Consider the following 22,030-nt stretch of genomic DNA (forward strand, 5'->3'; position numbering starts at 1 on the left):
ATGGCTTTGGACCCGACTAAGCTCTGAGCTTAATGGTTCTTGTCACCGCTTATGCTTTTTTCAAATAAAAATCAAAATTAAAACAAAAAGACTCAACGTATTTTGTTAATTATTTATTGTTGATCTGCCGGGCGGGGGTTCAAAAACGAACCCAAAACTGGTTAAGGCTTTCATTCTGGTTTACTTTTGTTTGCCTTTTGGTTCCCTCCAAAAAAATAACACAAAATGCACATAGTATTTGGCGAGTTGTCGTTTTGGCAACGACTTCTCTGCCTCCCGCCCCTTAAACGCTTCTGATCTTGCTTGGGTTGCTTATTATCGTATAGCCGTAATTATCTTTCTTGAAGATTATCAACATGTTCTGTGTCGTGAACGAGAGGTTTTCGAGCCGCTTCGACGGGGATCCAAAATTTAGTATCCGCCCGGTCGGCCCAGTACTCGGTTCTCGCCTGAAGAAGATCTCTCTCTCTATACCTCTAAGCACAAGCAGGAAATCGCAATCGCAACCTACAAGTTGTTGTCTTTTATAGAGTGTTTATCGTTGTGTGATAAAAGATTTATACGATCCAGCTTAAATAGTAGCTTTATCAAATATTCGTCAGCTACTCTCGGTCAGGCCATACATCACCCATCACGATGCAGTGAGTCTTTATTATCATAAAAAGCAAGAAAATCTTAGCTAACTGAAATGATGAGTTCCAGATCAGATCAAGATCTGAGCAAAATCTCAGTTTATATCCCTTAATGGTTTGCGTAGTTTTTCTTTTGTTTTTGCATCTGAAGTGCCTGCTCTTGGGGGTATTATTGACGATTGACGATTGTTATTGTGAGGGGACAGGCATAAACACTTATCAATCAATCAAATCGCTGCGCAAACAAGTTCTGATTGCTCTTTATGATAGGACTGATATAAAAACTGTGGCCATCATAACTGGGGAGTCAACGGTCCCAACGAAACCCACAACGAATGGCAGCAACGATGATTACGATCCGCATCTAAATCGGAATGTGAAGAATCCCACAACGTAAGTGGAATGTTTTTAATTTGTTTCCATGGAATATTTTCTTGAGGCTACTGTGCCGCTTATCTTGCCTTAGAAACTGGCAGACTTTCGCCCACTTCCTGAAGGCCTCTGTGGGCACTGGGGTGCTGGCCATGCCCAGTGCCTTCGCCCATGCGGGCTATGTGAATGGCACGATCCTCACACTCATTATAGGACTGCTGGCGCTGTACTGTTTGCACATATTGGTGGGTAAATCTTTCCTTTGATTGATTAGCTGTCTTATAAGCTTTTTCACTGTTGCAGATCAACTGCATGTACATCCTGTGCAAGCGGCAGAAGGTGCCGTATGTCAGCTTCTCGGAGGCCATGAATTTGGGCCTCAAACAGGGTCCACCCTGGCTGCGCTGCCTGGCGCCCATTGCCATGTGAGTGCATCCAATCCTTTGCTGGCATTAATCTTTACCTTTAATCCCATCTCTGACAGTCCCTTCGTGGATGGCTTTTTGGCTTTCTATCATTTTGGCATCTGCTGTGTCTATGTGGTGTTCATTGCAGAGAGCATTAAGCAGCTGGTGGATGAGTATCTGGTCGTGTGGGACATTCGTCTGCACATGTGCCTGCTGATTGTGCCCCTCCTGTTGATCTACAGCATTAAGAATTTGCAGGTGTTGGCTCCGTTTTCCAGTGCTGCCAATTTGCTGCTGCTTGTGGGTGAGTAATCGCCGCCCCCAAATGGGTTGACTCAACACTGATATTTATCCTTGCTTCTTTCTGCTCAGGTTTTGGCATCATTTTGTATTACATTTTTGATGATCTGCCGCCGCTGAGTGAGCGTGAGGCTTTTGTGTCCTACACGGAGCTGCCCACCTTCTTTGGCACCGTGCTGTTCGCTCTGGAGGCTGTGGGCGTGGTCGGTTATCAGTCGTTACTTTATTTATAATTTTATTTCATTCATCGTTTTCTTCTGCCTTGCTATAGATCCTTGCCATTGAGGAGAACATGGCCACGCCTGGTGACTTTGTGAAGCCCTGCGGCATCATGAACTGGGGCATGTCCATTGTCCTGGGTCTCTATGTGCTCTTGGGTTTCTTTGGCTATTGGAAATATGGCGTTGAGTCGCTTGGCAGCATAACCCTTAACATTCCACAGTCGGATATGTGAGTTTTTCGTTGGTAATTGTAGAATTTTAAGCTGAATTTATCTTTATTTTTTTGCAGACCCGCTCAGGTGGTTAAGATCTTCTTTGCCATCACCACTTGGATATCGTATGCATTGCAGGGTTATGTCACGGCCCACATATTGTGGGGCAAGTATCTGAGTAAACGCATCAAGAACATCAAAAGGCATTCACTCTACGAACTGATATTCCGTGCTGTCATTGTGCTGCTGACATGTGAGTTGAGGGCTTTCCTTTTCTATGTATGCAGACTTTAACTCTTTCTTTTGTGGCTCCTGCAGTTGCCTGTGCCATTGCCATACCAGATCTGTCGGTCTTTCTGTCGCTCGTGGGCTCCTTTTGCCTGTCCATTCTGGGCCTCATCTTTCCCGCCTTGCTGCAGATTTGCGTCCAGTACGAGCAGGGCTATGGCCCGTGGCGCATTAAATTGATTATTAATATTCTGTTGCTATGTTTTGGCATCTTTGGTGGCGTTGTGGGCACCTATGTGAGCATTTTGGAGATCATTGCGGTGTACAAATAAACTCAGAAATACACACACAAACGCGCACAAATTTGATTGAGTTTGGTTTGTGTTTTTCGTGGGTAAACATTGCAATGTTGCATTGTTGCTGCACAGCACACACACAATCTTGAGCAGTCTCATACACACACACACAAATACAGCAAGTTGGTTTATGGCCAACAGAATCAAGAGCTGCCAAAGTAGACCAAATATTTTAAGTTTTAATTAAAAGCTAAGCCACACGGTGGAAGCTGCTGCAAGTGGAACGAAGGGAATGCACATGCGTGCAACCAGAGGAAGGGAGCACTGGGAAGATGGTCAACGTTGCAACGAACTGTAATTAAATGCAACCGCAATTAACACAAAAGCGCCGCAGGTCAGCAAGCCAGACACAGGACTCGGATGAGGACTTTCCTTTACCCCCTCCCTTTACTGACACACCTTTCAGCGGAAGCTGCCCCAGCTACTCTCTGCTGCTCCTCTGCTGGCATCCTCTTGCATTTTATTTACAATGTTTGGCGTTCAGCAGGTACCTGACAACATTTCTGCCCTCAGGCGCCACCTCAACGCCCACTTGCAGTCCAGCCCTGCCCCCTTTTTCAGCTCATTTCCTCACTGCTTTCGCTTGTTGCTGTTGTTGTTGTGGCTGTCCTGTGTGAAGGCCACAGAGAAAACGCCGGACCGAGCCACAATGACCGCCGGGGCCGGCCCCTAAGAAGCCGGCGATGAAGCCAAATGGACAAATGCCGGCATGTCGAAACGAGGTGAGCTGCAGGAGTTTTGCAAGGAACTGAACACTAAATGCAACTCCAAATTTGTCCAAATAAATTTGCAATATTCTCTTCGAACATAGATGAGCTGTGGCTAATACAAGAGCTACTGGAAATCAGAGTAATATAATCATAATTTATTTTAAGCTTACCACAACTAATTCCTCTAGCAACCCTCGCTGTTGTCTGCCGGCTCCAATTTGCCCGCTCTCAGGGCCACGGAATGTGTTGAAATGTCGTTTGCTTTGTACGTTTAATTACTCTTTTGACGGAAATAACACAACATTCGTGAACTATTTCGAAATTGGCAGCAACACACAGCCACAGAGCGAAAAGGAAAGGTTGGACGAATAAGAGGGGAAAGGTAGGAGGAAAGAAAGGCAGAAAAAACTAAAGAAAAATGTAGAAAGCGCGACAGAAAATGGAGAGAAAAAAGCGAGAAATTCTCAGCAAAATTGGAGTACTAAAAAAAGAGGAAAAAATGCAGCAGAAAACCCTCGCGGAAACTGAAGACTCCTCGGGAGGCAAAGAAATTGAAACCTACACAGGACACTCGCCAAAATCGAAGCCCAAGACGAAGTCAAAGTCAAAGCCAGTGCCGTGTAAAAGTATCCCATGAATGCGCCTCAGTTACAGTTTCCATCTTGAATTTCCGCAGCTTTTAGTCACCCTTCATCAAATCGCTTCGCTTTGAGGCAGCAACGAGGCAAATTAAATGACAAGTTTTTACTCTTGTGCGACGCTTTTATTTATATGTTTTTTTCCTTTCACTATTGGGAGCAGCAGCAGAACGCTTTTAATTATATTTGTGCAGGCAGCCAGGCAGGGCAGGACTGAGCAGGCTGCTTTTAGTGCTTCCGGTCAGTTGATTCCGGAACCAGCATGCCCCTGCTCCGCCTCCTACCCTTGGGGCTTAGGGCAATTGAATTACGCACAATTCCAGCTCCATCCGCAGGTAGCAGTCAGCCATGGATGGACTGGGTCCAGCGCTATTGAGAACACTCCAAATGCGTAAAAGCTAATTAGGGAATGTCATGAATAAATTTCCCCCTCATCAAATTGAGTTATTTCATCCTCATCCATGTGGTTGGGCTGCAGGGTGCATTTTACGAGTATTAATTCCACGAGAATTTCTCTCTTTATTTCCCTCTTTATTTTACATTTAAATTTCACAACTTCTCTCATAATTGTTTACCAATTTTTCGTTTGATTTTTTGTCTACATTTTTTAGGGATTTTCTGTTGGATTATAAACTTCCGTATTGAAAGTGTTTTTTTTATGTTTTTGGTTTATTTTGTGTAGTTTTGTGGTGAGTTTTTTTTTTCGTTGCAGCTTAAATACTGTTTAATTGTCGATGTGTTTTCAGTGGGAATAAATTATTTTTGCGGTGGCTTGGGTTTTGTTTGGTTTGGTTTTTGGGTTTTCCGCTTGACTCGGCCGCATTAAATAGCTGATATTATATGTGCGTTTTAAATGGGATATAAAGAGGAGTGAGTTTCATTTGCTTACTATTATTTTAATGGCTTGGAAAGTATATGTAACCGTAATCTGTGTATTGTTTCAGGCATAATTTTACAGAAAAAAACTACTTTTTAAACTACTTTATTTTGGTGCACATTGAATGATTCCATTATTCATAATATTTCCAGCTGCTTAAAATTTATTTATTTGTAGCTATACGCTTCAGCGGTTACTTAACCATTTTTCCAGCGTATATTTGTCCCTTTTTAAATATATTCAAAAACTAGACGCTTCCTCACAAATATGTCCGCACTGCCCACAAGTTTTTTGCATCCTTTTTTAGTTTTGCTCTTCAAAAGTTTTCCATTAGAAATTCCCTTCAAACAGCAGACACACAAAAATGTTGCACAGGAATTAGCCAACAAGTTTTGTGCCAAGTTATCACTTTATTTTTTTGCTTCTGAACTTCTGAACCTTTCCAGTTTCCACACAAATCTTTAGCCCGAAAAAAAAGCCAAAAAGTGATCTGCACTTTGCTTGAGCCTCATGTTGCCGCTTATCTATTTTCCAGTTAATTTTGCCATATAATCTTGAGCTTTTGCCGCCACATTTTTCACTCGAAGTTGAGCGGCAGCTTATCACACACACAGCTACACGTTTGCCTCCCCCATCCATGTGTGTGTGTGTGTGATTTGCACTGCTTAATTTGGGGGCACAAATGACTCATTTTTATTCATTCAACTAATTTTTTGGGGGGGCTTAACAGTGCTGCCGGCAATTTGTAGCAGGCAATCGCAAGCAGCTCTTCCCCCTCTCTCTTTCACTTGCAGCATCTCTATGATTCGCTCTCTCTTTTACTGTCTGTGTTGGTGTGTTTAACGCAGCAAAATGATTTATTTTACGCTACGCTAAACACACACGTACCCGCACCCGCACCCGCACCCACACCCGCAGCCGCACCTCTAGAAACAAAAACAAAATGTGGCTTGGATGGGCTTTGGATGCTTGTTAGATGATGGCAGGGAGAGAGCGGTGAAGAGTGTGCTGTTAGAGTGTGCTGTTCGGAGCGTGGAGCGTTCGGTGCAGAGGCAACAACTGCGACAAGCGACGCATTGTTACTGCGGCTGAAGCTTTACGCTTCGGGTTTTGCACTGAGGTTTCGTTTCCTATTTATTTAAGCCCCAACACAAACATTTTGTACAATTTTCATGCAACCATCAGCACCTAAAGAGTGGGCGGCAGTGGGCCTGCTGCCACATTGAGTAGCAGCATTTGCTATGAATAAATAACGAACGAACGAACGAACGAATGAATGAATGAATGCATGAGAGTAACGAATGAATGAATGAGTGTAGCAACGAATGGACGAATGACGATGTGTCTCAACTGGTTCTCATGTGATTTATGCTTTGAATACATGAAACTATAATAAGCAGAGACAAACTAGAGAGGGTTGAGGTGGAAGAGCAGCAGCAAGTAGAGGGTCCAGGGAGAACAGCAGCAGATAGTAGGGCCCAGGACAGCAGCAGAGAAGGAGTGCCAGGGTGCGAGGGTCACAGCAGCTGTATGGGGTCTATCCCCATTGATTGGCCGCTAATATGGTGGTCTCGTACCTGCAGAAAGAGCATTCCCTTGGGAGTTTGCTATAAATAAAACCAAACAGTCGGGCAGGAGCAACAAACAAAAAGGACGTTGTCATTGTTATGTGTGCTGGAAACAGCTGCCCCACAGCGGCGCTCTCTCTGTCTGTCTGTCTGTCTGCCTGTCTGACTCCGGTTCTGGGGTTTTTGTCTTGTTTCGGGGCCGTTGCAGGTGCGTTAAACATTTATGAGCGCAGATTTTACACAGCGATGGAATGGAGAGGGAGCGAGAGGGGAAGGGAGTGTGTTAGCCACACAGAAATGATTATGAATACACCCTCATGCAGCATGCATAATTCATCATATTAAAGTGACCCCATTGCGTATACGCAATAATCATACGTGCCAAACGTGGCAGCGGGGCAACGGCTGCTTGTGCTTTATGAGGCAGTTAAGGTTCTCTTTCTCCCCCAGTGGGAATACCATTTAAGAGTTGAAGCACACAAATCAATCATCAATCAAATCATTAATGAGGCTGTGCAGGAAATGCGTTGACCCTGACCTTCGAGTTGTTTCTGTAGTTGCTTCATTTAAGGAAGCTGATTAAGGAAGCGCAAAATTATTGATTGTCTTTATTTGGCAGATAAACACACAAAAAGCTGTGGGGTCTGACGGTTTGCAGAGCGTTCTTGGTGTTGCTGTAGGCTTTAGCTTCTCGCTCAGTCTCCCAGCTGCTGCTTCTACTGCTTTATCTTCTCTCTTTTCTGCCTCTCACTCAGCCCACACTTGATGTTAATAACAAAAGCAACATGCATCTAACGCCTTCAAACTTTAATCGCTTTTAGGACTTCTTGTCCAGACGGTTCATTCGCACTGCTGCCGACACCTTTTCGTACTTGATGCCGTGTTCGGTCTTGGGCTTACGATATGGCACGTTGCCTTCAAACTTCAGTCGCTCAAATTTGGGCACAGCGTTAGTCGAATCAACACTCTGCTCCTTTTCTTTGCATTTTGCATCTTTTGTTTGACGTTTCGCTGGAACTCCTTTGAGTTCTTGTGGCATCATGGACTGTTCCTCGCTTTTTGCTTCTTTCAGTAGTTTTTCTTCTTGATTGACTTCTTGCAGCAGTCGTACTAACGACTTGCGATGAGGTATTGGGTAGCTGTACACGACGATCTGGTTGGCGTTAGCCTCCGGCTCCACCGTGTACTTGTTGCCGTTGTCCTCCTGATCCGTGGAGAAACTGTTGCCAGTGTACTGCGGGTCAATGCTTGCGTAGGTCCTCATAAGCAGCTGCGATGCTGTAGAGACGGGAATGAGGAGTTTCCATTGGGCTTTTCCATATCAAAGTTGCACTTACGCGACGGCCGCTTGGCGACGACCCGACAGAGCCCCACGGCAGACAAATTTAAAAACTTTTTCAACATTACAGAAAATTTATAAAGCAAAACAAATATGTAAATGTTCGAAAATTAGCTAGACGTTGAATTTAAAAAACAGTCAAAATTGGAGCGAACAATTGAACGTTTGAAGCAACACTGAAAAATGGAGCCTGAAAATTTGGGAAAGAAAATCAAAAATCAAAAGTTGCTTCGATTGTTTGCCGAAACCTGTAATTGACTGAACAAAACTGTTAACTTATTTGGCAGCACAATGGGCTACTTGTTACTGAAAGAGGTAGTAGATTGTCGTTGAGTGATATCCCAAGCATCAGCAGCCACCCCAGAGCGTGGCCAGAGTCATAATTTATGCCGCATGTTTGCCATAACTCAATGGCTGCGCGAGCTGACAATTTCCACAGCAAAAAGGGAGAGAGAGACAGATGGAAAAATGAGACTGAACTGATGAAGCTCTCAATCGATAAATGGGATTTCTGCTGTGGCTTCAGCTTCATTCTTTGCTGCTATGCGACTGCTTCTCTCCCTGTCCCGGTGCTGAGCGTTTTTTATTTCTGTCGCCGATTGAACGAACAATTGCGAGGAGAGATGCTGTGCCAAGATGAATTGCCTGCAATTGTGCGCATTGCTAGCCATTTGTTAGCCAACACGAACAAGAAACAGAACGTGGGAATATCCATGAAAGCCAAGCTTTGGATGCCCTTAAGGGCAAGAGAAATGTGAACTTGAATGGGAAGCGTGCAAGGAAGAGGAGGAGCTCCAACTCGAACACTCTGAGGTGCTCCAGGATGATGTTGTCTCCTGCTACTCTTAGTACCGAAAAGGGTATACAAACAGCCAGTGCAAGAGTCAGAGAAACAGCAGCCAACATCAAGAACCATAACAGATTTCCGAGTCAAGTCGACTTTAGAGCCGGGCTTTTGAGTCCCTTCCCTCGTTCCCTAAATCCCAGTCGATAAGGGGAAAAAAGCATTTGACAATGGCCTTAGAGGATTTTCCCCGCCAAAAGACAAATCGCTGCATGTGTGAGTGGCCCTTTTGGCCCTTTTTGGGTTGCAGCCATTAATAATTACGGTTATGGGCTCTTTTTTTGTTGGGTTGGGGATGGCAGTGCAAATGTTAATGGGCTTTCGGGTGCCTGGTTCAAATCGATTTTCATGGTTTATCCCGCTTTGCTTTGGCAATCTTTTGGCGCTGTAAATTTGGCAAAATACACACAAATATGAGAGAGAGAGAGAGAGAGATGGCGAGAAGGCGGAAATGTGACCACTAATTAGCCAAAAAACATAGTCATAGCTTTTGGCATACATATGCTGGGGCATAGATAAACTAAAGCAAAATACATTTACATAATGCACACACACACATGTATATTTTATAGCCTTTTGGATGGGAATTAACCCCCACTTAAGCTCACTGAAATGCAGCCCAGAGGCAGTTCTCCCCCCCACACGAGCCACATGTGTTATTCATTAGTGGAGCAGCACCCCCACACACAAATGGCGATAATTTGTGTCAGTGGGTTAAGCCAGCTATTAGAGTGTTAATGGAAAATATCTGTGAATAATCGCTGGAGCTAAAAGATGCATTCGATTTAGCTCATTGTAAGTGCAGCACCAAAACGTGGGCAGACATCCAACAGATCTCGGTCGCAAGATTACTAAAAAATAAGCAAATAAAATATATAAAAAATGCTTCAAAATCAGCTACAATATTTATATGTTTCCTCATTTACATTCCTTTTTTCTAACCATAATTTCTCTTAATTCTGTTGCTCATTTTTCGCTCAGTGCATTGACACTTTGTAAATGCAGAAAATCTATCCATCAAATTGGAAATCACGCCATGCAAATAACATTTGCTGTGTGTGTGTGTGTGTGGCACTCGCATTTCAATGTTGCACACAAAATTTGCAATGCCAAATGGGGATTGCCAGGCATAATTACTGTTTGGAGTTCTCTCCATTTTTGCCCTTTTCTTTTGTGTCTTCTAATTACAAATGCACACTTGGCCGGCCCATAGCTAGTTGGATTAAATCCAAAAGCCAATTAATGCCGCCAGCGTTGGATTATATTTACATAAGGAATTCCCTTTAAGTTGGTGCTTGAATTACTTAATATATTCCACATTAAAAGTACTCCTAAATCCCTTATCAATCCATTTAAAACTGCTCTTTCCACGCTTCAGCTTTTAATTAATTTAGTGTGAAATTATTTGCGGAATTTATGCCCCACGCCAATATCGTGCCGAAAACATGCTAAAATAAATTATGAAATATTGTTTATTCTTAGGCAAATGCATGCATATGTGTGGCCACGCTAATTAAATAAAATGATGCAATTGTTTTTACATTTTGCGGCTGTCCAAACAGCGACACCGATCTCCCAAAATTATTTTCAATGAGATTTTACGCTGCTGGGGGGAAAACCAAAACATATTTGCAAATAAATGTACATATATGCATGTGTGTGTGTGTTTGTGTGTTTGTGTGTGCCAGCAAAAAGCCAATGATGTGTACTGAATTATTTGGCCAAGCGAATTGTCTAAATGGGCCATGATAAACTCTCGCATTTTATTGCAGGTTGCTCCCCCAATCAACCATAGATATCTAGCACTGCCGCTGGCACTCACTCTCTTAACAAATAAGCATTTCCCTTTTGGTAATTCAGTTTTGGCATAAAGCCAAAGATAAATGGCAAATTCCAAATGCCAACAGAAATATAACCAAGCGAGAAGGTCAACGCAGAGACACACACAAACAGAGAGAGAGAGTGAGGGCAAGTATAACAAATCTTTTGCTAGTTGTACGCCACTCGCATTTTGCTACAGCGGAGCATGTCCTGTGCTTTAGCTGGACCTCCTCGAGTAGGTCGGATTTATGTGCGCTCATGTCACTGCACACAAAAAGTTAAACAGCGCGCAACGGAAGTGCGACAACAGCCAGAGATACAGTCGGGAAAAGAAGCAACGAAAAAAAATACAGCAGAAACAGGAACAGAAACAGAAATAGGACCCCCCCACCCAGGACAATCAGGAAACTCGCCTCAGCTTCTGGCAACTGGCAACTGGCAATTTCTATGCGATGCTCAAGCTGAAATTCTCTCATTACCGTGAATCAAACTGGTACTAGGAATAAAGTTCACATTAAGCCGGGGCAGGGGCAAGTAATGAAAGATTTTTAGTGCCAAATAATGACACAGAGTTGCACTAATGAAGACAGGTAGCAGGTCGTGTGGGAGTGGAAGTATTGTGGGGTATTTATCCTCCAGCTAACAAACATGTGAAATGATTATTTCATAAATCACAAATTCCTTTTTAGAGCTTCACAAATAATGCTAACAAATGCCGGACTCCAAGTGATTTCTGTGACAAATTCTAATCATAATAAAAACTGAGAAATAATTGATGCTTAGAGCGGAATGCCAGTTGTGTCTTTTGGGTGTATCTTCCCCTTCTATAAAGTGTGTCAACTAGTTTTATTTCGCCTGAAGCTGTGCAGCAACAGAGGAGGCAGCAGCAAAAAAACGAGTCATAGAACTGCTATAATACCTGCCATAATACCAACAGAGCTTATGTGAAATGAAAAAAAAAATATATATAAAAAAAGAAAGCAGAAATGAATGGAAAATTTGTCAACATTTTCACTGAACTTGCAGTGTAGTTGGGTTGTTGTTTTTGTTGTTTGTTATTTCTAGAGCCAACTTCCGTTGCCTGTTGACACATTTCCACTTCATTGGAGGAAACAGAGTCAAATGAAGAGGACAACAGGACACGAGACAGACAGCCGCGAGGCCCAACACACACCAGGGGACTCATTCAGGTGTGCAGGCGGTGGGTGGGCCAGGGAGTAGGATGCCAGCAATGAAGATACACCCAAGGGCCATGGGGCCAGCGCCAGGCTCGCACTAACGACAAATATTTGACACATGGCAGGAGCAGCAGCGGAGTAGTGGAACTGCCAGCCGTCGTTGGGTCCTCCGCACTAAAATATGCGAGGCATGTGCCAGGATATGCGTGTGGTGTGCAAAAAAGGAAACTCCGACACACACATCCTAATTTCCTTGCCCCAAACACTTCCTTTTGTCTGGCTACTGCTACTCCCCTTTCCTCTTCAATTACTGCACTCTCCGGCTTCGCTTTTTTGTCATTCATTCTATCCCTTTTTTCTTGTTCTTTTAATTCTTGTTTCCCTTGTTCTTTTAATTCTTGTTACTTGTGTTGTGTTCACATTTTAATTTGTGTCAAATTGTTGCTAAAATGCAAAACGCATTGTTACTCCGGAGACATCCATTTCGTAGACAGTCAGCCAGCCCATGCCCCATGTCCGTGTCCATTGCACGCTCTCTCCTTAGTTGTTCTGCTTCTTCATCAGTCTCTCTTTTGGTTTGTTTCTGCTGCCACCTCTTGTTGCCTTGTTAACACACTTTTGTGCTTTTGTTTTCATGTGTGTGTGTGTGTGCACTCTTCTTTTTATGTCCGCTATTCGAAGTGTAATGTGCCCTGTAAAAGATTTCAGATCTATGCAAAAGGGATGGGTATTTTCATGTAGGAGCTATGGTAGATATAAGCTTCTGGGTGGATTGAAGTCTAAACAAACACACGGCTGGAAAAGCGTTTTATTATCAACAGAAAATATTGTTTCAGCGACTGATTGCTTCTGTGTTCAGTCAGATATTGATTTTAGTTAGAATTTTTTTGTTAACATTTGGTGGCACTTTTTCCAGTAATACAAATTAAATGATTTTTCGAACGATTATTTCTATCTCGGGCATTCGATTTAAGCACAATTTTAACAGCAAAACGTCGTTGGGATTATCTTTCGACAAAAATAACTAAAAACGTTATACCCAATAATAATTATTATAAATTCTCATACCCTCATGCAGGGTATGGAAAAAAGTGGGGGAGTCCAAGAAAGGAACAATAACAATGCGGGTTAAGCAGTGTCTATGTAAAGGGGGGCGGTGTAACGGGAGAAAGTGTGCAGCAAGCAGGGCAGCAAGCAGGGCAGGGAGCAGGGCACGGGTGTTGGTTGTTGGGTGCTGTTGCTGTTGCTGCTGTTGCAGAGTGTCTCCATGTTGCAAAAGCACAACAATAAAATGTTGTTACAAATTCATTACCGAAGGCGTTAAATTTGACACAGTTTTGCATGAAACAAAACGAACTGGGCAAAAGAAGGGAACGAGTGGGAGAGAGCGAACAGCGCAAAGAGTGTGAGCGAAATGAGGGTGAAAAGCATAAGTAAGGGGACAGGGAAAACACTGGCACAGAACATGCAACAAAAGCAGCAGCACTGAGAAGAAGCAGACCCACCGACTCCGAGGACAGATGGAGACATTCTGATATGGCGGAGGGAGTGCTGGCAGTGCCAGTGCCACGGGAAATGCAGCAATTAAATTCCTTTTTATTCTCACTTCAATTCAATGGAACCTTTTGTTCCGGATTGCAAAGAGGTCAAAGCTGATTCTGCATTACTGGGATGGGGCGTATTACCAATTGAGGAATGGGGTTAAGAATTTGTCATGGAATTCAAGGCGACTTTTGCAACAATTGTTGCAGCAGTTGGTTGAGGGAATGAACAAATATTTATGTACATAAGTGTGGGGTTTGTTAGGAGATTGATTACAACATCTCTTAAGATAAGAGATTAATGAGCGATTGTATCTATAATTTTGTAGATTAACTCCACGAACTTATGGGAACGAATGGGACATGAACGAGATATTAAATACATATAATTATTTTTCCTCTTTTCCTTTTCCTAATATTCTATCTTCAATGATTTACATTCCCTGCATTATCCTTTTCCCGTCCTTTCATTTTAAATTCCTCCATTGACAGATTTCCCCATTGTTTATATATTTTGTAGCATTTTTACATCATTCTTTATAATCCACTGATTTGTACGAATATTTTGCATTATTTATTGTAGATTTCGCACCCACACAAAGATACATTTTATAACTGGGAAAGTCGAAGACGGCGGCGATGGTGTTAACAGAAAAGGATTATTATCTGCTGACATCTCAGCTAACACGATTCGTTTGGCACTTTGCATCTAAATCGAAATTACAGGCACACACGCATGCATGAGCACGTGTGAGAAACAGAGACAGTGTTAGAGAGGGAGAGGGAGGGAGAGCGAGGGAATGTCTGAGCACACATAAAGTATGCAGAGGGCGTCACTTCCGCTTACTGTTCATTGCGCTGCCCCCCTGAAACTCCACCCACGCACTCAACGGCTCTTTCTGCTTCGATTATAAACAGAATTTATTGTTCAACCATCATTTGCCACCCCTCCTTGTTGTGCTTTTGTTGCTGAGTGGCAGCTAAACCTTGGGCTTTAATTTGTTGAGACTTCCGTTTGGCCTCGGGGGCAATATTTACCAGAGGAATTACCTTTATTTGCAATTTCCTTTATAATTTTTGGTAAATTTCCTGTCTTTGCAATGGGGGGAAATTTAATAGCCTTCAATTAGCGTTGAGTTGGCAGCGCCGTCCGATATCGATTGTGCTGACATTGATCGAGATTTGAATATTCAAAAAGGGAAGCTGCTTTTTGTTTTAGTTTTAAATTGACCAAAAACTAATTGGCAGTAGGAACTAATCGACATTTGCATATTCAAAATGGGCAGCTGCGGCGGCCAGCTGGTTACTCTCCTCCAGTGTTTGGTCAACTGTGAAAATTACTTGTGGCGAAACATGAAGAAGGAACAAAAGAAGCGAGGCAAGAGGCAAGAAGGCGATGCGATTCGAATCCTATTTCCGCATTTAACCTTTGGCAGCCATTACACCAACTGGCCAACCCACCAAATGGACAATATCGATTGACCCCGTTTCCGTTTTCGATTGCAATTCGTTTCAGTTTCATGCACTTTGCACCCAGGCACACCTCCAGCCTCCAGCTTCTGCTTTCTCTTGTGTGGCTGCCAAGTGAGCAAAGAAAACATAATTTACTTCCGCCCGAATGGATTGACTTTGAATTTCATTTAGCACCCAGGAGCACCAGGATACACATGCCTTCTGCCCCTTCTCCCTTGCTGCTGATATTTTCCAGCCAGCTGCTGACCATGCTTAAATGCGGCTCATTTATCAATGGCTGTTTAGCAAGGGGTGCAGCAGCTCCAACCAGTTGCTGCTGCTGGTGGAGTGTGCATGGGGTTATCTGAAATGAGGTCAACTGCAGCTCTGCACTGAGTCTCTCGGTGGTGGTGCTGCTGCCGTTTTCGATTTCCGTGGCTGCACTTCAAAAAATTGACTTTTACAAGAAAACAATTGCAGCAATGTTGATAAGTGGGCGAGAGCAATGGACAGACCATGTCCGTGCCTGAGTTCATGCTGCCAATACGCCAATCGTCCTTCTCCTCCTCCTCCCTGTCAGCGTTGTCGTTCTGGAAGTCGCAGCTGTCGTTGCGGCCAAAGAGGGTACGAAAAGACAAAACAGAGCAAATAAAATCAGACATTTTATTGCAACGAACATTAAATGCACTCGCTGAACACGAGAAATTTCATTAAATTCGGTTTATTGTTCCTTTTACAAGAATTTAGCTTTTGAATTTAAATTCAAATTCAAATTGGCAGCGATCGATTACACAATTATATCGATAGCGTGCTTGATTCCTGCTCTGCTGCCAGCTGATCTTGGTTTCGATGGTCAATCTATCGGTAAACTCCAATCTCCTCGCGTCGCGTTCTTTCCAAATAAAATTTAAAATAAAATCAAAGTGCAGCGTATAAATGTGTAAAGTAACTTCCCAGACAATAGTGCGGTTAAGTGGCATTCCTTGTTGCTGGCTGTGACGTTATTTTGCTGCCACAGTCACTGCGTAACTATTTTTTCAGTTTTTTCTTCCGTCTCTTATGATTGCTTGATTGTGGGCGGCCGCATTGCGAAAACGGTTCTTCTCGCGAAGTTTGTTCAGTGGTAAGGTATGTATGGACAGCAGGAACAAATGTGCATGTTAAGAGACAATTCGATTATTTCCATATTGTCACTGGCAGAGGTTTTCCTGTGCAAATATAACTTAATTATAACGTTCCAGCAGCAGGCACACATTCCAATTTGCACACAGAGGAAACAGTTATTTGTCTGGTTTTTTCTCTCCTGTGTATGTGTGTGGGAAGAGGATTGGCAAAGCAGAGGCAGAGAAAACTGGAGTAAGATTTTTTGGCTGTCGAAGAGAGTCCAGGAAGAGAGGGACATGAAAGAGAAAAGAGAGTTGCAAATTGCGCCGCAAGTTTCATTTGAAGAGAGTTGTCTATGAGAAAAGATGCTAATTAAATTGCGCAGTTGTTTTACGAAGCGGGTGTCAAAGAAGAGAGTTCAAATGAAGATGGGCTACGTGCAAGGGGTTTTAGGTAAAGGTGACGAGTTTTGGAGTTTTGTATGTTATATTTTTCCACGTACTCCCTCACACCCTCTGCCACCTCACAGTCATAATAAATGAAAAGAGAAGAATTAGTGTAGAATATATTCTAAGTCTGCCTCACCTTGCCTTTGTACACCTTGCACAGATTCTGAACTATGGCTGTCTGCTCTCGCCTCGTCCCGCTCCAACACACGCACCTGTTGTGGGACCTACCTTGACCTGTCTCTCTCTGGCAGCCGCACCCCGTGCCCTTGCTGTCAGTTGCACCTTGGGGCCTGAATGCAGATTTCATTTCTCAATTTGTTATTGAAATATTTTCGATTGCTAATGAATTGCAGAACAAATGTTGAACACAAATGCTGGACACGAAGGAAATCCCATTCATGGCCCAGTTAGCTTGGCCATTGGCCGGTTTGTCTGGCTTTTCAGTTAGGTAATAGCCCTCAATATTTAATGCCAATTTATGGCCAGAAGGAGCTTGGCTCTGGCTCTGGCCAGGAGCTCCTTTGTACGGTTACATATATCTGTTTTGGATATGTTGCATCAATTAAAGGTAATTCATTCAGGTGAATATTGCATGACATTGCAAGCATGCGGAGGGCAAGGATATTCCTGTCTCTCTCTCCATGGGATCTGTGCCAGCTTCAAGTTTTCAAGGTATGCAAATTTAAACCCCAGGAGAAGAGCCACGAACGTAACGGAACCATTATCTGAAAGCCTGCTTGCTTCTGCTGCTGCTGCTGGCTGCTCCTGCCGAATCATGGATGGCAAAATGTAAATGTGCATCTTAATGCAGATGTAAGCATTTCGCACCTGACGTCGGTTTATCTTGTCCAAATGATAATTTGCCAGCACACACACTGTGTCCCTGGGCCTGGATCCAGGCATAATTTCTTGCCCAAAGATTACGGTCTCTGGTCGGTCTCCAGCCCGAAACGCTTCTCACTCGCCGTCCGTGCGGGCTTACGTTTTGCCGTAATTATTGCAAGTGTGTGGTGTCGCCAAAGAAGCCTGTGGATAGCCGAGAGTGAGAGTGTTGCACACAAAAGTTATCTAATTGGTAGAAGCATTTGTGATTTGCGATTGGATTAGTGCACCAAAACAATGTCACATAATTCATCTCCATTGCACTTTCTCGTAGTTGTAATTAATGCTTTGTTTTGCTGCATTTCCAGAATATGCTTCAATATTCTTACAGTGTGTCCTGGAGATATTACCAAAGCCTTTCACACAAGTTAATTTACAGAAATAGAAGCCTTAAAGCGTTTCGGTTAGACATTTCGCAATGAAGAAATAGTTATAGAAATTGAAATAAATTCAGTTTTCCTCTGCAAAAGTATTCAATGCTTTCACTCAATTGTTTCATTCGTTTTTTCCCCTGGAAGTTTTCTTGTGCAATTTTTGCTTTGTTCTATTGCGAAATATATTTTTCTTTGTATTCGCAGTGTCTGGCAGCTGCTGTCGCTGTAGGGTCCCAACAGAATTTGAGGTCACGTCGCTTTATGTCGCTCCACTGACAATTTCTAATAAAATCAAAAGCCCCCAAAGTTTGTAGGGGAAAGCGGTGGAGCCCCCACCAATATCCGTGACACAGGCATACAAACAAATCTGCAGAGAGTGAGAGCGAGTGACCCCAGCTGCGATTTCCCAAGTAACTTGCAAAATAAATATAACTCGTCGCTTACCTATATTTCACTCCCCCTTCCGGGTGGGTAGACGGCCTCTTCTGTCGCCTGTAAACGGCTGAAAACTTTTGTTGGCAACTGTTCACCTGGTAACCATACTGCTTGGCTGGGCTGGTGGACCTGTCTCCTGCCATCAACTTGGAAATATTCGCAAAATATTTGCATGCAAAACTTTAGTAATAATTTCAATTCGCCTCCTCATTGAAGGTGGACTACTTCAGCGGAAGGAGGCAGCCGAAGGGTAGCCACTTCCCTACTAGTATCTCGCGTACGTTTTTGTTGGTTTGCATTTGAGAAAAAAAAAGTTGTAGCTTTCCCTTTTTTGGCTGCGCCTGCGGCAGGGGCCTGGCGATGCGTTGCGGGGGCCTTCACTTTCATCACTGTCCGCCCGTCCGACTTGCCTACTTTCTGGTGGGTTATATTGATTTTTTTTTAGCTTTGGTTTACATATGCACGCGGGCATAGCGTATTCTGTTATTTTTTTGGCACGTTTTTCGGTTTTTGGAGAGGATCAGAGGAGGGGAAATGGTTGGTGGATGGTGTATGGAGATTTAAGAATGAGAGTTGGCAAGCGAAACTATGCGCTGGGACCAAATACAAATTTCAATGCAAGCTAAAAGCTATTGAGTTGGGAAAAGCCACACAGCATGACAGAGTAGAGGTGGGGGACATCGAATGGGGGATACACTTTGGACAGAAATATTAAAATTTAATTTCTAAGTGCTGTTTGTAAGTAAATTTTCGAGAATTTCTCCAGGGAAAATATCAATTAGACCCATTTAATTAGGTTAATTGTACACAAAATACAATGAAATATTTAATTGGCATTTTAAAATAAATATTTAGAAAATATTAACCAATAATAAACATTTTCGCCACATTTTTCCTTCAGTCGACCGAAGATATTTATTTCTAGCTTCAGCTTTAAGCTTCAAAACTCATAAAAACTCTATCAAATATTACGAATATTAATAACGTAATCTAAAATGTATTCTTCCACTATTTATTGCCAAACTTATTGCCTAAAACTCACTTCAACTTCGATACAAACTTTGTCAGATATTATCTAAAGCCATTTCTGGGAGGTAAGGGATACATTTGCAGGCTTCATTGGTGTGTAAAAAATGATTTTGGTCCGCACTTTTTGGTTAACATGAAAGCTGGCATTTGTTGGCCATAAATGTTTGCGGCGGTGGCCAAATGCTTTGAAAGTGCCACACAAAAACACGGACGAATGGCAAATACCGAATGCCGAATACCGGAATGGATATAGCATAGAATTATAAATAAAGTGCGAGAGCGAGTACACTTTTGGGCATTTACACTCCAGTTAGCACACAAGCCAACACACACACCTGAATCTATACGGAATCCTGCAAGCGGAGAAGAGTTTTTTTGACCACAAGAGCCATAATTTGTGTTGGTTACTGTCCATGTAGTGCGTTTCCTCGCTCCCACTCCCACTCCCTATATCTCTCTCTGTGCCACTAAAAGCACTCAGACTCTCGACCATTACACGTTGCAATGCCACACCACAGCAGAGCACTTGTGGAACAACATTTTAAACTGGGATCGTTTCTGCCAGGTACCTTTACCCTTACGCTTTACCTTTAGCATAATCCCAATAAACAGACATTTTGTGTGTGTGTGTGTGTGTGTGACCTTGTGACCAGGAGGCACTAGGAGCTGAAAGAATAGAGAGGTAAAGGCACCCTAAAAGGGTGGAGACTCGACAGGGAGAAGTCCTTACAAGGCTGCAGACTCGGCCAGCAAAAGCCCTCAGAAGGGTGGAGACTCGACGGGGGAGATGCCCTCACAAGGGGGCAGTCCTCCTCAGGGCTGAGGGGCCAACAGTAGCTGCCACAAGGACTCCGAGCAGAGTTCCTCGTACCTTCCAAAGGAGTTTTTGGCAACGAAAAATTGCATTCAAAAGGGGGGCAACATTTTGTCGTCGCCCTGCTAACAGCTCTTGAGCGTTGCCTCTGGGGCGTGTCTTTCAAACGAGTAGAAACTAGACTTGTGCATATATTTTTGGCACGCACTTTACCTGCAAGAAGGGGACACAGACAGAGAGAGAGAGGGGGTAAGGGAGCAAGAGAGGTGGTTGCTTTTGTGGTCAGGCCGAGTGTTTTGGGTTTGGGCTTTGTTTCGCCTCTGTTTTGGGTCTCGTTTTCCCACTTGCGTTTGACATGCATTGACTATGCATAAGCCCCCACGATTTTGGCACACAAAAATGAGAACTCGCTCTCTTTTCTTTACCCAAAAAAAAAAAAAGAGTTCTCCTCTCCGTCTTTCTGTGACTGGTAGCCGCCTTGACGACGACGTGGCAAAGGTTCCGCTTCGCTGGGGCAATCTTGATGATCTTTGGCGGCTCGCCAAAGGCAGTCGGGGAAAAACCCCAAGTATACTTGTAATTCGAAAATGCAAATCCCCTGCCTGGGCAAGGGCAGGCACACTTCCTATGCCTTGTATTTCCTTCCCCCCATTTCCTTTCCCTCTTTACTTTGTGTAATTGCATGTAACAGGCAATAGAATTATGCATTTCAAAATGGAAATGGAACTCGCATGGTGGGTTTGCATTAGGGAAATGTTTTTTGGGGCTGCGCATAGAAACTGCTCTTTTACGGGTGTTTTAATGGACGGCCGAATAATGGCGGACAGGATTGAGAAGAATTTAAAGAGGGAGACTGAGAGATCTCTTTGTAGACATCGAAGATGTCTTTTGTTGAAGAAGTTCTGCTTAAAGCTGCTTACTTTGCTCCCCACTTTGTTAGATAAAAAGTTTATCTGCAGCTAAATTGGCTAATAACTTTTTGTATCTACACTTGAAACACTTTTTTTCTGTGCTGTCGACGCATTCAAGTGTCGTCTTTCTATAGCTGTGTGTGTCGCCCTCCTCCATGTGTCCTTGTGCGTTAAACACATTTTCGAATTCATGCGAAAAGTTTTGCCCTGTTTTTCCTGTTTCGCTAGCTCTTGTAATGCACCCTCTGTTTTTTTTTTTTGGCTGGTGAGTGTGTTGGTATTTATGGAAATTTAGTAGAATGTTTTTACAAGGCATCTGTGGATTTTGGAGAAATGTGTGGCGATAAAATATAATTTGTTGTACTAATATTTGTTCAGGAAACTCGACTCTGGCACCTGCAGAATCCAAAATTCGTAATTTCTATAATTTTTTGAGATTTATTAACGATAATTCTGAAATAAAAATCATGTAAATTCCTGAAGTAGAAAGCTTTTACAGAATATCCCCTTGGTCGCCTCACTTTTCTCACTTTTATTTTGTGATTTTCTTTTTTGTTGCTATTTGTTGGGCAAACAAAAGTTTTTATCAACCGTGTGCATGACTGGGAATGAATGCTGCTGCTGCCTGCCACATGGCTTGTTATCGCCTCTGTTCCCTGTCCTTGTACTCCGTGTGTGTATATGTGTGCATAATCATAATCATGAAATTGATTTAACTAATCAAACAGACGCAAAACCCACGCGAAATTAACACAGCATTCAATGTGAAATTGCTGTCTGTCGTCATATCAAATCAGAGCCTAATTCATGCAAGTTCAAAGGGGCAGTCGAGTTGTTTGTGGCTGTGCGAAAAGTTTGTGGAGACAGTCACCAAATTGACTGTCAAACATGCGTGAAAATATTTGCACAGAAAGACATTGCTCGTTGGATTTCCATGAAGGAAATGCCACAATCAAATATAAATTACTCATACGCACGTGTTGTCTCCCACACCACTGTGTCTATATTTGGCTATGGCTAAGATCCACACAGCAACTAGCATTTAAAGTCGCATCCATTCATCGATTTATCATGCGAGGCACGGCCAAAGGCTCAGCCGGGGCTCATCTCGATATCTCTGGCTGCCCCAGCGTCTCCGCCCGTCTCCGTCTCTCTTTGAGGGCTTTAGCTCTCACATAACATTTTGCTTAGCATACTTATCACACAGCTATGCCTCTCCCTAAGCAAAATCCCACTCTGCTTTGCCGCCTCTTGGCCAAGTGCGTTCGTCCAGTGATTGATTGGTGCGCCTGGCAGCTGACTTGAGGCTTCGATTACGTGTGGCCATCTGAGCTGC

The 22,030-nt window shown here is 43.2% G+C and overlaps 2 protein-coding genes across 2 annotated transcripts; one reads left to right on the forward strand and one right to left on the reverse strand.

Moving 5' to 3' along the window:
- The first annotated feature begins 430 nt into the window (after positions 1 to 430).
- LOC117586930 (proton-coupled amino acid transporter-like protein CG1139) lies at positions 431 to 2,725 on the forward strand. The gene is made up of 9 exons (XM_034277292.1): positions 431 to 641; positions 903 to 1,025; positions 1,099 to 1,249; positions 1,308 to 1,429; positions 1,489 to 1,715; positions 1,784 to 1,914; positions 1,983 to 2,161; positions 2,222 to 2,397; positions 2,463 to 2,725. The coding sequence occupies exons 1-9, from the start codon at positions 637 to 639 to the stop codon at positions 2,702 to 2,704; spliced, it is 1,356 nt and encodes a 451-aa protein (XP_034133183.1). The 5' UTR covers positions 431 to 636; the 3' UTR covers positions 2,705 to 2,725.
- A 4,375-nt stretch (positions 2,726 to 7,100) lies between these two features.
- On the reverse strand, positions 7,101 to 8,039 carry LOC117586996. The gene is made up of 2 exons (XM_034277395.1): positions 7,859 to 8,039; positions 7,101 to 7,799 (listed from the first exon to the last, which is right to left on the reverse strand). Exons 1-2 carry the CDS (start codon positions 7,923 to 7,925, stop codon positions 7,339 to 7,341), a joined length of 528 nt encoding a protein of 175 aa, XP_034133286.1. The 5' UTR covers positions 7,926 to 8,039; the 3' UTR covers positions 7,101 to 7,338.
- Positions 8,040 to 22,030: the final 13,991 nt, after the last annotated feature.

The sequence above is a fragment of the Drosophila guanche genome, unplaced genomic scaffold (assembly GCF_900245975.1).
Source record: "Drosophila guanche unplaced genomic scaffold, DGUA_6, whole genome shotgun sequence".
NCBI lineage: Eukaryota > Metazoa > Arthropoda > Insecta > Diptera > Drosophilidae > Drosophila > Drosophila guanche.

Bases quoted from the DNA above. Each gene is read 5' to 3' on its own strand.
- LOC117586930 (XM_034277292.1), top strand. The intron at 1,716-1,783 runs GTGAGTAATCGC...CTTTCTGCTCAG, and splicing joins CAATTTGCTGCTGCTTGTGG to GTTTTGGCATCATTTTGTAT. The intron at 2,162-2,221 runs GTGAGTTTTTCG...ATTTTTTTGCAG, and splicing joins AACATTCCACAGTCGGATAT to ACCCGCTCAGGTGGTTAAGA.
- LOC117586996 (XM_034277395.1), bottom strand. From the start codon at position 7,925: ATGTTGAAAAAGTTTTTAAATTTGTCTGCCGTGGGGCTCTGTCGGGTC. The intron at 7,800-7,858 runs GTAAGTGCAACT...CCGTCTCTACAG, and splicing joins CGTCGCCAAGCGGCCGTCGC to CATCGCAGCTGCTTATGAGG.